General features: G+C 38.0%; 1 protein-coding gene across 1 annotated transcript; it reads left to right on the top strand.

Annotated features, from left to right (window-relative positions):
* The first annotated feature begins 1417 nt into the window (after nucleotides 1-1417).
* Nucleotides 1418-4827, top strand: LOC127088096 (probable inactive receptor kinase At5g67200). The gene is made up of 2 exons (XM_051029004.1): nucleotides 1418-3040; nucleotides 4066-4827. Exons 1-2 carry the CDS (start codon nucleotides 1663-1665, stop codon nucleotides 4647-4649), a joined length of 1962 nt encoding a protein of 653 aa, XP_050884961.1. The 5' UTR covers nucleotides 1418-1662; the 3' UTR covers nucleotides 4650-4827.
* Nucleotides 4828-14442: the final 9615 nt, after the last annotated feature.

A 14442-nucleotide genomic window follows, 5' to 3' on the forward strand; every position in this document is an offset into this window, starting at 1 on the left:
ATTATAGAGTGGAACTAGATAGAGGTTGGTGCGAATGCGGAAAGTTCCAAGCTTTTCGTACGCCCTGCTCCCATATCATTGCGACATGTTCAAAGGTTCGAAGGGATCCATCCTACTTATTATCTGACGTTTCCAAAGTCATTAGCCTATCAAATGTTTACAAAATTAGTTTTTCCGTAGTGGCAAAAGAGGATTACTCGCCAGAATATCAAAGGGACATCGTCTGCCACAACGAAGTTATGCGAAGGAAGAAAAATAGTCGCTCAAACAACACTCGTATTCAAACCGAAATGGATACGACGAACAAAATGATTAGATTATGTAGTTCATGCCGTCAGCCAGGTCACAATCGTACTAACTGTCTTAGTGTTGGAACGAGCACAACCAGATAAATTCACATGTACCTCTATTGCAATATATGAAAAACTAAATTTATTTTATATTATAAGTTTGTGAGGAAATACCATTACACAAACAACAACACAAACAACTAAAACAATTAAAATACAATAACTAAGCGATTACAACCATCAAAACAATTTTGAACATATAATGCATCATCCTATGAACGTCTCTGTCAGTCTTAATATCCACCCATTCACGCACTTCTCCATTTTGGTTGAACGTGAACACAAGCCATTGGATTCTTCTAATCCTTTCACCATCTCCAATTTCTCCTTCTAACTAACTATTCAACGTCCGATTAAGACATTCAAACGAATCTATATTCCAAAGTAGAATCTTTATCGGAGACGCAACGACGGAAAAGATTAAATCGATATTTCGCTTGTGAATGTATTCAGACATGGTCAAAACTCAAAAACTTGAAGGAGAGTAGAGTTGAATGAAAAAAATGTGGTTGTAAGGTAAAAGTTGTGTGAAAATATGGATGAAGGGCGGTGTATTTATAGAAGGAGTAAGAAAATACATGCGTCAAAGGGTTAGCCGCCACACATGTCAACACATGTAGGCGCCAGAAGCATTGACGCAAACAAATGCAACTACATGCATGCGCCGGCTCCCTTCCACCATTTAATGCTTCCAAAGCATGCACCAGTGATGTTGATGTCTCCTCTTGTTTCAAAATGGATGCGTCAATTCATCTGGCGCATCTGTTTTGAAACGTGGTTATTTTAGATTTTTTTTTTAATATTAATTATTTTAGATTTTTTTTAAATAGTGGTTATTTAAAAAAAAATCACAAAATGAGATTTTTAACTTTTCTAATAGCTTTTGATTATACTATAAAGATTAAAAAAAAACATATTTAACCTTTCATTACATTTTTCTTTTCTTGAAAAAAACCTTTCATCATGCTATAGAGGTAAAAGTGGGAAGAAGATTTGGATTTGGATTGGAAGCCCAAAGGCGAGGAAGTTCTCTCTTTGACTCCCCTCCCTCTTTCTCTTTGTGTACCTCCTGATTATCACGTGATCCCTGACCCAGCTGCTCCCAACTCCTTTTGTCACGTACCGCTCGCTTATCTCTCACTCTGTCTCTCTACTCTCTAGTATAGTCCTCTTTTCAAATCTAAAAAAAACTATTCTCCATAACCAATTTAGCAACCACATGAAATGGGGAAATCACAAACTCACATACACTCTTCCTCTCCCAACACATCAAACCAGTAAACAAACTTGTTCATCATTCATCTCTTAAATAATGGCAACAAAGAGAAACCACTCAACCAAATGGATAATCCTCTCACTGTTACTACTCACAACAACATTCTCCAACTCCACCAAACTCAAAACAACACCCTCGCCTCTCTCAGATCCTACTTCCCTCTTAGCATTCAAATCAAAAGCTGATATAAACAACCACCTCAACTTCACCACCAAAACTCCTTTCTGCAACTGGCAAGGTGTAGAATGCAACGGACCTAAAGTAGTTCGTCTCGTCCTCCGAAGCCTAGATCTCGGCGGCGTCTTCGCTTCTCACACATTATCCCTTCTCGACCAGCTCCGTGTTCTCAGTTTACAGAACAACTCCCTCACCGGAGCCATCCCTGACCTCTCCGGTCTCTTCAATCTCAAAACGCTCTTCCTTGATAACAACCACTTCACTGGTTCACTTCCGCTTTCACTTTTCACTCTTCACAGACTCAAAACCATAGATTTCTCTCACAACAATCTCTCTGGAGATATACCTATAGATTTCATAAACCTCGACCGTCTTTACTATCTTCGTTTAAGCTTCAACGCTTTCAATGGTACTATTCCTCCTTTTAATCAGTCTTCTCTCCGAACTTTTGATGTCTCCGGTAACAATCTCTCCGGCGCAGTTCCGTTAACCACCACGCTGTCTCGTTTTCAGCCTTCTTCTTTTGCTTTAAACCCTAACCTCTGTGGAGAAATCATTCGGAGAGAATGTCGTCCAACAACGCCGTTTTTTGCTCCTACCTCGCCTCCGACAGTTGGAATCGGTCAGAGCGCGGATGTTCACGGTTTAATACGGCAGCCGTACGAGAAGAAACACAATCGGAAAGCGGCGATAATCGGATTCTCCACCGGGATAGTGTTTCTAATACTTTCCCTTACGTGTTTCGCGGTGGCAGTGAAGAAACAGAGGAAGAAGAAAGGTAAAGGCTCCTCCGGTTCGAGCGTGATGGCTTCGGATGCGGCGGCGACTGCGGAAGCTGCGGTTGTGATGCAAATGGAGCAAGAGAGGGAGTTAGAAGAAAAGGTGAAAAGAGCTCAAGTTGCTAAGAGTGGGAGTTTAATATTCTGTGCGGGTGAGTCACAGGTGTATACGCTGGACCAGTTGATGAAAGGATCTGCGGAGCTTTTAGGTAGAGGGTGTTTGGGTACAACTTACAAAGCAGTGTTGGATAACCGTTTGATTGTAACGGTGAAGCGTTTTGATTGTGGGAAAATGGGTGGACACGTAAGCAAAGAAGTGTTCGAGCGTCACATGGAATCAGTTGGTGGTCTTAGGCATCCAAATTTGGTTCCTCTAAGGGCTTATTTTCAAGCAAATCATGAGAGACTTATTATCTATGATTATCAACCCAATGGCAGTTTATTCTCTCTCATACATGGTACATTACAATTCCTTTGCATTTTTCTCTTGATTATGTTCATTGACGATTTGATTTATTTTAAAAAGTAATATAGTATGTGATGTTTTTGTAGAACTACCAACTGAGCCACGGGACAAGAACTAGTAAGAAGTAATATAGTATTAATTAGTATACTAATTAAGTAAAGTTTTTGAACATTTCTATTTGAGGGTTGGAAATAGTTGTTAGTTAATTATATTGAGAGGCAATGTTGAATTTGGGTTTTAGGTTAAGATTACAATGGAAGGAAAACTTGGTCATTACTATGTGGAGGTGATGAAGGACGAGTATTGATGAACTATAAAAAGAATCTGAACATTAATTATGATTCCTGAATGAGTTGTTTTATGAAAAAAAGGACTAGTATTGATTAGCTATGAAAATATCTGGACAAAGATCCTGATTTTTGTTCTGAATGATATTTAATTTCTCTGTATTGTTGTGGGGTAGGATACACGAGGTGGAACCTATTGTGCTTGGTTGATTATATCTATAATTTGCATCTTATCCTTTGTCCTTTGGGTCCCGGGTCATATGCTCTACTATAATTGTTGTTGTCATGTGAAAATTATGAGTGTGTTCAAGTTGTTAAACGAGAGTCAGGTCATGGACTTCTTGATGCATGCCTAACTGCATTAATCAACTACCATGAGTACCATGAATCCAATACTAGCATTACTTTCTTGCTTTCCTATTTGCCATGGCAAGGTTGTTTTTTATTTCCCAGTACCTTAATTCAAACTCACTTATATAGGGTCTGGTTGGATTGACTTAATAATCACTCACGAGATTATTTGAGAGCTAATGAAAATAACTTATGACATGTCTAAACTGTTTTCAGCTTATTTTCTATAAGCATTCCCATAGTTTATATAAAAACAAAATATTTTTATTATAGAAATAACTTATACATAAACACTTATATAGTGTTTATGATATAAGTTCTTCATTAAGTTTTTCATAACAACTAAAGTTGATATGTTGTTAATTGTTATTTGATGCAGGTTCCAGATCAAGCAGGGCAAGGCCATTGCACTGGACATCATGCTTAAAAATAGCAGAGGATGTAGCACAAGGGCTTTCATACATCCACCAGGCATGGAGACTGGTCCATGGCAATCTCAAATCCACCAATGTTCTTCTAGGACCCGATTTCGAAGCTTGTGTCACAGACTACTGCCTGTCTGTGTTGACTAATCCGTCTACTTTTGACGAGGTTGGTGATTCTGCACCCTATAGAGCTCCAGAAACTCGCACTCCAAATCACCAGCCGACCCCCAAATCCGATGTTTATGCTTATGGTATTTTGTTACTAGAGCTTCTGACTGGGAAATATGCCTCCGAGCTTCCATTCATGGTGCCTGGTGATATGTCAAAATGGGTGAGATCAATCAGGGATGACAATGGGAGCGAAGACAACAGAATGGATATGCTTCTTCAGGTGGCTACAACTTGTAGCTTGATCTCTCCTGAGCAGAGACCCACAATGTGGCAGGTCTTGAAGATGTTACAGGAAATCAAAGAGATTGTACTATTGGAGGATAGTGAAGTGGATGTACGCAGTAGTAATGTCGTTGCCATGTCTTAGTATTCATTTTTGTTTTTGGGTATGTTATAGGAGGATAGAAAGACAAAAGAGTAGTGTGAACTAGGGATAAAACAATTAAGAGTGAGGTACAAAACCTATGAATTTCACTATGTGATAGTATTAATTAGACTCTTGGAATGTTGTTGATAGAATGTGGGGTGAACTTAACTTCCTCATTTGGGCTTGTCTATTGCTGCTGCCTGAGCTTGATTCCATTAAAAAAAAAGCAATCAGTTGAGGGATTGTTAGCTCCTGGCTATTTGTTAACACAGCTGGTTAAGAAAATATAACAATTGAAAGGAAAAAACTAGAAAAATAGAAAACAGTATTTTTGGTGTAACTGATTTATACCTAGAAATGGAACATGTGGTTGTAGCAATAAAGTCCAAAGGTGGGGGACGAGGAAGTCTTTGCATGTTCGTGACTTGGATCTATAACACTATATAAAGAGAATATTTTATTATTTTATTGTGTAATTTAGTTAATAATTTTCTTTAAAATTATTATTATTAATTTTCATATATTTTTTTATTATTAGAGCACTCATATCTATCATATTCATTTGGGTTTTTTGAATGGGACATGCTTAATTTTTTATATTATTTCATATTTCAGTTATGTCATGTAAATGATTAACAGCAATCAACATATCATCAACATACAATAAAAAATCATAAAAGAGTCATCATCAAGGCTCATAACATAAACACAACAATCATACTCATACCTTATATAGCCAATCTGAAATATGTATGAATCAAAATGCTTGTACCATTGACTTGTAAACTACTTTGTACCATTTCCTTGGATGAACTCACGATTTTCAACAATGGCGAAAACCACATTGATGCCCTAACCTCTAACCAAATGACAATGCATGTCTATATCAACTACCTATTTCGATGGCACTACTATCTAATGTAGCTTAAACAACCTATGTTACCTAAAACGTCATTCAAAACACACACAAAAAAGAATGAAATGAGAAACTTACCAAATTAGCATTGTGGATAAGAAACTTGAATGAAGTGAGTAACTTTGCATCAAATGAATTAGAATGGAGTGAGTAAACTTGATTAATCTTGCTCAAATTGGATTTGGAGATGGTTTGCAATAAAAGAGCTCAAATAGAGTTTTTTGAGTAACTTTTCAGAAAATGAAAGAGGAAGAGGGAAGAGGATGGCTCGAGCTTAAGAATAAAACGCGTTCAGAGATGCATCTCCATAAAACCCACTGAATTTTGAATAACTGGTGTTTACGGAGATGTATCTCCGAACCCACCCTTACATTATACGGAAATACATCTCTGGATTAAACTTTAGCAAAATAAGGGTGACTCATCCATTTGCGTTGAAGAGTGTGTAAAAAAAGATGTGTGACGATAGGGAGAATCTTAGCTTTTCACCATGGTGGGGGAGAACTCCTAAGGGTGTAAAAAGTAATTTCTATCTATTTTTTCCATTCTATTTGTCCCACCTCTCAAATATGATTCATCAGTGTTAACTAGGGGTGGGAGTAGGTCAGACCAACTAATAAGGGCCTACGGCTTAGGCCATACCATATTTTTTTTAAAATAAAAGGTTTATGTTTTTTTATAAGTTTATTTAGTTAAAAAGGTCAGTACTCATGCCATCAAAAAAATTCTTTTAAGCCTATCAGACCGACCTATTTAAATAAATATGAATAATTTTATACTCCCTCCGTCCCAAAATAATGGTCATAGTTGGTTATTTCACACAGATTAAGAAAATGTAATAAACGAAAGAGAGAGAATAGTTCTTTTATCAAACTATCCTTGTTTACTATTGGTGTATTCGAATTATCATAAATGTAGAGTGAGAGAATAATAAATTAATAGTATTAATTAGAGGACATAATTGGAAGATAAACATTAGAATTGCATTGGAAACTAAAATGTGACACTTATTTTGAGACAAATAACTTTATAAGATGCAACAATTATTTTAGGACAGATGGAGTAATTACTATTATATTGTATATTGCACTTTGAACTAAAATACAAAAATAAAACTTAGTTACATTACAAAACTAATGAAAATAGGATGGAAACATCTTATGAACAATGTCATAAGTTGTTTTCATAAGTTTTTCTAAACAAATAGTCTCACAAAACATCTCGTACTAGGTAGGCTCAAATATATTATTTTTATTTCATTTAATATGATTATTTGATTCAATCCTATTAACAATTGAGATTTAGTATAAGATTTTTAGACTTACACCTGATATCAATGGGTCCTAACTATATATTGTTAGAAATTCATGAATATTAAATTTCTATTTCTGTATGTTTCAAAATGATAAGAAAAGTGGAATGTAGTAAATGTTAATAAATGCAACGGAAATAGTCCCACATAGAAAGATTTGCTCACATTCAAAGCCTTTATAAAGAGTTAAGAACATTAACTCAATAAAAGGACAAAGGAGGATAAACTGTCACATGGACAAATATGGTGGTCTCAAGCATTATGCCACTTGTCTCTTCCATACAATCTTTGTCAGTGTTGCCATCGACGATACTGACTCCAGCTCCGGGATCGAGTTTGAGGGCGTGGGCGTAGAGACACTAGTGGCAGTTTGTAGGCGACACTTAAGCACGACGCATCAGAGTAATCAGGCTACTCGCGATGTCAGCGGGCAGCGTCTGGCCTTCGGCCTACCTTCCTATTGCTCTCGTTTTGTTAGATGCATGAGTTTGAATTTTTTAATTCAAAGTGAAGCAACACTTCGTGAAATGTTGTTGGAGAATGAAAATAGGCAATGCTTAGAAACAATGCAACTTTCAGTTAAAAGGTGTTATTTCATCAAGGGTCGCAACCTTGTGAAACAACACATACATGACCTATAAATACTTCATTTTGGAATTCATAAAACACATTACAAAATTGAATATCCGCTTGAACAAATTCCAAACACTTTTTGCTACAAAATTGTGTTTCGATGGTCTTACGCAAATTCGATATAAGACTGAATTGTCCTGAGTATTCATGCGTTCCAACTCTAAGAAACACAAAGAGAGTGCTTGAAATAATTTTGAGGAAAATGACTTCATTCACGATTCAGTCCTGGATTCATTCGACTTTACTGATATTTGTAACATTCTTAAAAGTATTCGTATAATGGTTTTCGACGTTGCAGTTTCAAGCATCAAAGTTATGAACGAGGACCTAGTCAAGTTGGATCTCTTTGATGGAGCCAATTTCACCAGGTGGCAAGATAAGATGTAATTCCTACCGACTTCCATGAAGGTTCAATATGTCATAGATCCCGACTTAACACCAATTCTTAAACCAACTGAGGATGACTCTGAAGAAATCAAGAAGGAGCGTAAAAAACGCAAGGAGGACGAATTGTTATGCCGTGGACATATTCTGAATACACTATTTGACCGTCTCTACGATCTCTATATCGATACTCATTCAGCAACAGAAATCTGGAAGACACTTGAGTTTAAATTCAAGGCAGAAGAGGAAGGTACAAAGAAGTTCTTAATTTCTAAATACTTTGATTTTAAATTTGTAGAATCCAAGCCCATTCTTCCCCAAATGCACGATTTACAGGTTCTCGTGAATAAAATAAAAGTGGTGAAAATACACATTTCTGAGACCTTTCAAGTTGTTACAATCATTGCAAAATTTCTAACTTCGTGGAAAGACTATAGAAAGAAATTGTTGCACAGTTCTGAGGACTTCTCTCTAGAGAAAATGCATAAACATCTTCGAATTGAGGAGGAATCAAAGGAAAGGGAGAAATCAGAATCTGCTGGTCTTTCCAAAGCCAATTGTAGCACCTCAAATTTGCACCTACATTTTGTACATACATTTTCATATTAGGTCATAGCATAACATGGTCCACTGCATAACATTGCATTGTCCCTTTTGCCCAAGTGCAAGATCATCAGGAGAATTAGGTCAAACTGATCAGGAGATCAGTCAATCAAGCAAGCAAGTGCATTTCTCAAAGAGCCAAGGCCCTAGGGTTGGTCCAACATGTTCACATGACCTAGGGGTCCTTTTGAAGTGTTTAGGTCAAAGATTGGATGTTCAGAGGTCATCATTCAATGCACAATCAGTCAGAAACCCTAAAAAGTCAAACTTGGTCAACTGTGACTGATTTTATGGTTTTGATGGATGGATTTGGTTTGAGAGAGCTTATTCATGTCCAAATAGGCCTCATATATCATGGCAAACATCATCATTGAAGAATTTGAAGCCAAATCAGAAATTTCCAAAAATAGAAACTGGACCTGTAATTTTAACTGCCAAAAATGGAAACTTCTTGATCCCAAACTTACATCATGATACAAGCTTCAAATGAATTTTTGCCCAACATGAAAGTTGAAGATCTTGTTCTCCCATTTCCAAAAAGTCCAAGAACTCTCAATTCCCATGTATGGTTGGCAAGATATGATCAATTCATTTTCAAAAATTCTTGAACTTCAAAAGGCCATATCTCTCAAACCATTTGGCCAATTTTGGTGAGGTTTTTTCCAACAAGTCATATTTAACCTCCTCTTTCCAAAAATGTGACCTTCATGTACCAAAACCTTATGGATCAAAATGGCATTTTTTCACTTACATGAATTATTTTTAAGTAAAGTGAAATTGTGAACTTTTGATTTATTCATTTCCAAACACTTTTGCCATTCAAATATGATCTGAAATGTTGTTTATGACTTGTGGAAGGCCCAAATTCGTGACCTTTGCCATCACACCTCACCATGTGAACCAAAATGGCCAATTAGCAATTTGCTCATTAAAACTAATTGTGCTTAGCACTTCATAAAACCAACCTTAAACAGAAGTACATAAGGACATTTTTCTGCTCATTGTGAAGCCCTAGCTGCCTCCTAACATCACAGAAACTCATTCTCTCAAAAAACTCTCAATTCATTCATTTGGAATTTCTGCTCAAAACACCAAAGAAGCACGAATTTGCTTATTTGTTCCGTCCTTAACCAACACATTGGAAGCATTTTATGGCCATGAATCCCAACTGTAAACCAACTTCAAGTTCTGTTTTCTCCATGAACTCTTCCATGGCAGAAGTTGTTTGCATCCATTTCAAGCTTCTTTGAGCCAAACCCTTTGCATCATTTATCATTTGGAGGACCATAGAGTGACTGTTTCAGCAAGGCATCACCAAACTCCAACTGTTTCACGAATTTCTCCAAAATCAAGTAAGCAATCGAATCTCTAATTTCTTAAAATGATGCTATGCCTTGTGTAAATCCTTTCTTGTTGGTCATGCTGAAACTTGAATCACTAAAAATGGTTGAGCTATGTGTGAGAAATCTGGATTCAAAGTTTCACACTCAAACTTATTCTTGCTCGATGCTTCTTGTTTAGCATGATTTAATGGTTATGGTTGTCGGATTATGCATGTAGGTTGTTTACTGATCATAATGATATGCTCATTACTCATTGCTGGGAAAATTGTTCTTGAACAAGTTTGATGATGAAATATATTTTTGCTCGATTCATGATGCTAAGTGTGATTTAATGAAAATGAATGATGGATTCATGTTGCTTATTGTCTGCTGATTACATTGATGTATTCAATTTGTGTTTCTGGGCATAACAAAATTTGAGTCGAATTGGAAGGGATGAAGATCATGTTACTGTGCTAAAACCCTAATTTGTTCATGCCTGGCCCAGAATTCACGTGCTGCATGCCACTGTAGCGCATGGGCCAATAGAATTATTTCCTTGCCTCGCCCTAAACGACCGCGTATTGGTTAAGTGACCTGGGAATTACAAGTTTGCCATTCGTGGCACATGACACATTGAATTATGTTGTTTTTTTTCATTTTTAATTTCATTTTTGATCACAAACTTGTAAAAATCATATCTCCATCATTTTAAGTCCAAAATTCATGGGATTTTTTGCATTCTCTTCATCATGATCTCTACTTAATTGTCATATTTTTTCCAGATTTTTGTGATGAATGGATTTTATTTGGCATATTGGTTTGTAACATGTATCCACATTTTGCACATTCCACCAAATCATTTGTGAAATGGCCATGCTTTATCCTTTGACCTTGAAACTTTTTGTGCACAAACTAGACATCCCTATGGTGATTTTGGTGTAAAGATCATGAATTTATCTTATCTGGATTGTGAGTTATGATTTTTTGAAGTAGGGTGTGACAATTTGTGTCACACCATTGATGTGTAACTTGTTGATTTTCATAATCATGCTTCTTGACCTCAAAATGGATTGAATTTTTGTATGATTGAGCTTGAACATGTCTAGTTTGCATATGATGTTTTGTGGATTTGTTTATGGCATTTTCCATTTGTTTGAGATTTTCTCCCCTGTTTGACCAAAATGTTGACCTTATGTGATGCATGTGCCCATTTGTTTTGTGAAATTCTCATACTTTATTAGATGGACATGAAATTTGATATGCGATTACTAGACATCTTAAGCTATGCCATGGTTTTAGTCCCATTCATTTATCATATGCCATCCCTGATTTATGAATTTTTCAAGTTGATACATGTTTGGTTGACTTCTTTGAGCATGTTCAAAATTGCCTTGCCTTTCTGATTTTCATTGACTATCTTCTACTTGTCCAAATGAGATGAAATTTGACATGCTTACCATGCTGTGGATTGTGATTGATAATGATTTATTTGGTGATTTTTGGAGATGTTTGAGATTGCTTTTGATTCAAGTCTTTCTGTTGACTTCTATGAGCTTTTGTTTGCTATACTTTGACCTAAATTGTTCATGAAATGATGATGATGATTGATATGAATGTGAAACCAATTGGTATTGTTTCTTGATTGTTTGAACATGATTTTGGATACTTGCCCTTTGCTGTTTTAACTTTCTCATTCACTTTTGACCCTAGGCTTGCCCTAGTGGTCCTGTTACTCACATTTGAGTTCATGTTTTCAGGTTGACCAACAAACGGCCAATGAGACCAATTCTTTTTGATTGAACTTGCTTGTTTATCATGACTAACATGTTATTTTTGTAGGTTGCTTGGCTCACATGCCTTGAGCCTTATGCCTTGCACATTCACTTGCTTATGATTAACTGTTGATGTCTGTTTCCTTTTGCTTTGTTTTGAAGTTGTATACTAATGTCTGCTTGACTATTTCAGGTGCTTTTAGTTGCTCAGTTCCTTGTGAACTTTTGCTTTGCTTTGCTTGTATAAGCAATTTGCATTGAGGTATACTTCTAAATCTTCATGTAGTCTGGAAGACCTGGCCTGTTACTTGGCCAGGCAACTGTCTGAAGTCCTCCTTAAGAGGCAATGTTTGTGACTGTTTACATTTGTCCTTGTATAGAGTCAAAGACCTCCTAAGTGAAGAGGCAATTGGCAGAACCCAAGGGATATGCAACCTATCCCCTGCTATTCTGTGTGTCATCTGTTTTGCTCACACCACTGTGTTGATGCATTGCAGATACAAACCCAAGATCTTGTACAATTGTACAGTTGAGTCAGTTTTAAATGTGTAGAAGGGTTTCCACTTTCTGAACCCACACATTCTTGTCTTAAGCTCTCCCAGGCCAGGGATAAGAGCTGTGAAGTCCTATCTTCACTCACCTTTCATCTGCTTCACCTTAGCCCCTCAATGGCAAGGTTAAGAGCTAACATAACCCAGTTACAGAGGTTTGTTTGTTGAGGTTGATATGACCCCTCGACTAAAACCTAACCTTGATTAAGCCCATTGTTTGCATATAGTGTGTGCTACTTGTGCTTGTGTGTTTGTTTGACTTGCTTCCTGTGCAAGTTAGGGTTAGTTTAGACTTGCTTCCTGTGCAAGTTAGTTTTGCTTGGCTTGCTTCCTGTGCAAGTTAAGTGTGTGTGTGGCTCGCTTCCTGTGCAAGTCATGATTAGGATAGGCTTGCTTCCTGTGCAAGTTAGCTAGAAACCTTAACTTAGGGATGATTTGCATGATAACATCTAGGCTCGAGTCGTAGTCTCCCTAGTTGTGTCTCCCTCTGTTATCTGGTTAGGCTAGTCTTTCTCCCCTCTGTAGGGGAACTACATCGCCCTGATCCTCGTTCCAGACGAGGTATGTAGGCAGGAGACCGTGCGAGGTCTCTCCGGGCACCTTTTTTCTTTTTGTGTGTGTTGTTTGACGATTGCTAGGCTCGAGTTCCCGACTCCTTAGCAATTTGTTGTCTGTTTGTTCTGGTTGTGTGCTTGGAAGCCGGTATAAGTCCATCGAGTGGCATCTGGGTTCCAGTGTGCATGTGTTGGTTTGGATGCTGATGTAAGTCCAGTGATTGGCATTCGGGCTCCACGTTTGCCTTTGCCTGTTTTTGTGTGCGTGTCAGCCGAGCTACGAATGCTCTGATTCTCCTTCGTCCAAGGAGATACGTATGCATAGGACGCGATATCCTAGCGAGCATGTGTCGTTTCCCCAGTCCGAACTACTTCGACTCTGATGTCTATGCCTGATAGACTAAGTAGGCCCAGGATGCGATATCCTGCCGAGTCAGTCTTGTTTGTTTTCTTGTGTCTCTTTCAGCCAGTGTGTGTGTGTGAGCAGCGTTTTTAGCAACCATTTTCCTTTCTATTGTGCGTGGATCCCGTCGAGTACGACGGATGCGTAGGGGTGCTAATACCTTCCCTTCGCATAACCGACTCCCGATCCCATTCTCTTTGGTCGCGAGACCATGTCTTTTCCAGGTTTACTCTGAGCGTTTCCTTTCCCTCTTTTGGGATAAATAACGCACGGTGGCGGCTCTGTTGTTCCTGTTTTCCCGCCGGTTTTTCGCGTAATGCGACAGCTGGCGACTCTGCTGGGGACACGAAGTTGACCTCTGCTGGTCCATCTTCCCTGAGCGAGTCTCTCCTAGCGCTCTCTAGGTTAGGGCTTTGGTTGCTTTTTGCTGTTATTTATTGCATTCATTGTATATATGTGCATTTATTATTTGCATTTATTGTTTGCATCAATGTTTGCATTCATTCATTATCATCTGCTGTGCTGTCTGTGTTTCTCTGTTTGGGGGTGGGAGTCACTTGAGGTAAAAGGTCCAATACCCAGACCATGAGTGAAATCTAGGATGCTTAGGAATAGAGTGATTCGTGGGAAGCGGGTGGTATTGCGCCACTCAGCGGAACATTGATATCACGAACAGTTCAGACCCTGGTGGGATATTGTCGTTGCATACTTCAGGTGTGTATATGATGATATTCTGCGAAAGGTTATTTATGCTGTGTTTCTCTCGACTTTACCCTGGCCTAGACGACACCCGTGAGTGGGGAGGGAATGATCTTTATTACAGGTACAGATGGTGACTCAGGTGGTGACTAATGGTTCCGTTGATCAGAGTCATATTTATCAGTCGGATTTATGGTCATTTATTGCCGAGACGCCGGAGTGCTGTCCGTGGTATTTGTCAGTGGGGATCCGTTTATTTCAGGATTCCCCGGGCCGATTCAGAGATCCTATGGTTATCTGCTCAGAGATTGTCTGATGATGATGATGTATCTGTCAGTTCCGTTTATTTCGGAACTCCCTTGAGTTGGATTTGTGGTTACATATTCCCTCAGATGGTTGTGATCAGTTCAGAGATCAGGGCTTCAGTGCAAATGTTCAGATGACTCGGAGGATGGCACAGTGCATCGCATTCATACATCTGCATCATTCCCACTTTGCATTCATCTGCATCAAACCTACGTCTAGCCATATGAGGAGTATTATTGATTGAGAATCTGGTTGAGAGACATCTGAATGTCAAAATGTTATTGTCGAAATATTATCTGTCTCGATGAAACCAGAATCAAAGGACAGAATCTTCC

This window comes from Lathyrus oleraceus, chromosome 5 (assembly GCF_024323335.1).
Source record: "Lathyrus oleraceus cultivar Zhongwan6 chromosome 5, CAAS_Psat_ZW6_1.0, whole genome shotgun sequence".
NCBI lineage: Eukaryota > Viridiplantae > Streptophyta > Magnoliopsida > Fabales > Fabaceae > Lathyrus > Lathyrus oleraceus.

Bases quoted from the DNA above. Each gene is read 5' to 3' on its own strand.
- LOC127088096 (XM_051029004.1), top strand. From the start codon at position 1,663: ATGGCAACAAAGAGAAACCACTCAACCAAATGGATAATCCTCTCACTG. The intron at 3,041-4,065 runs GTACATTACAAT...TATTTGATGCAG, and splicing joins TTTATTCTCTCTCATACATG to GTTCCAGATCAAGCAGGGCA.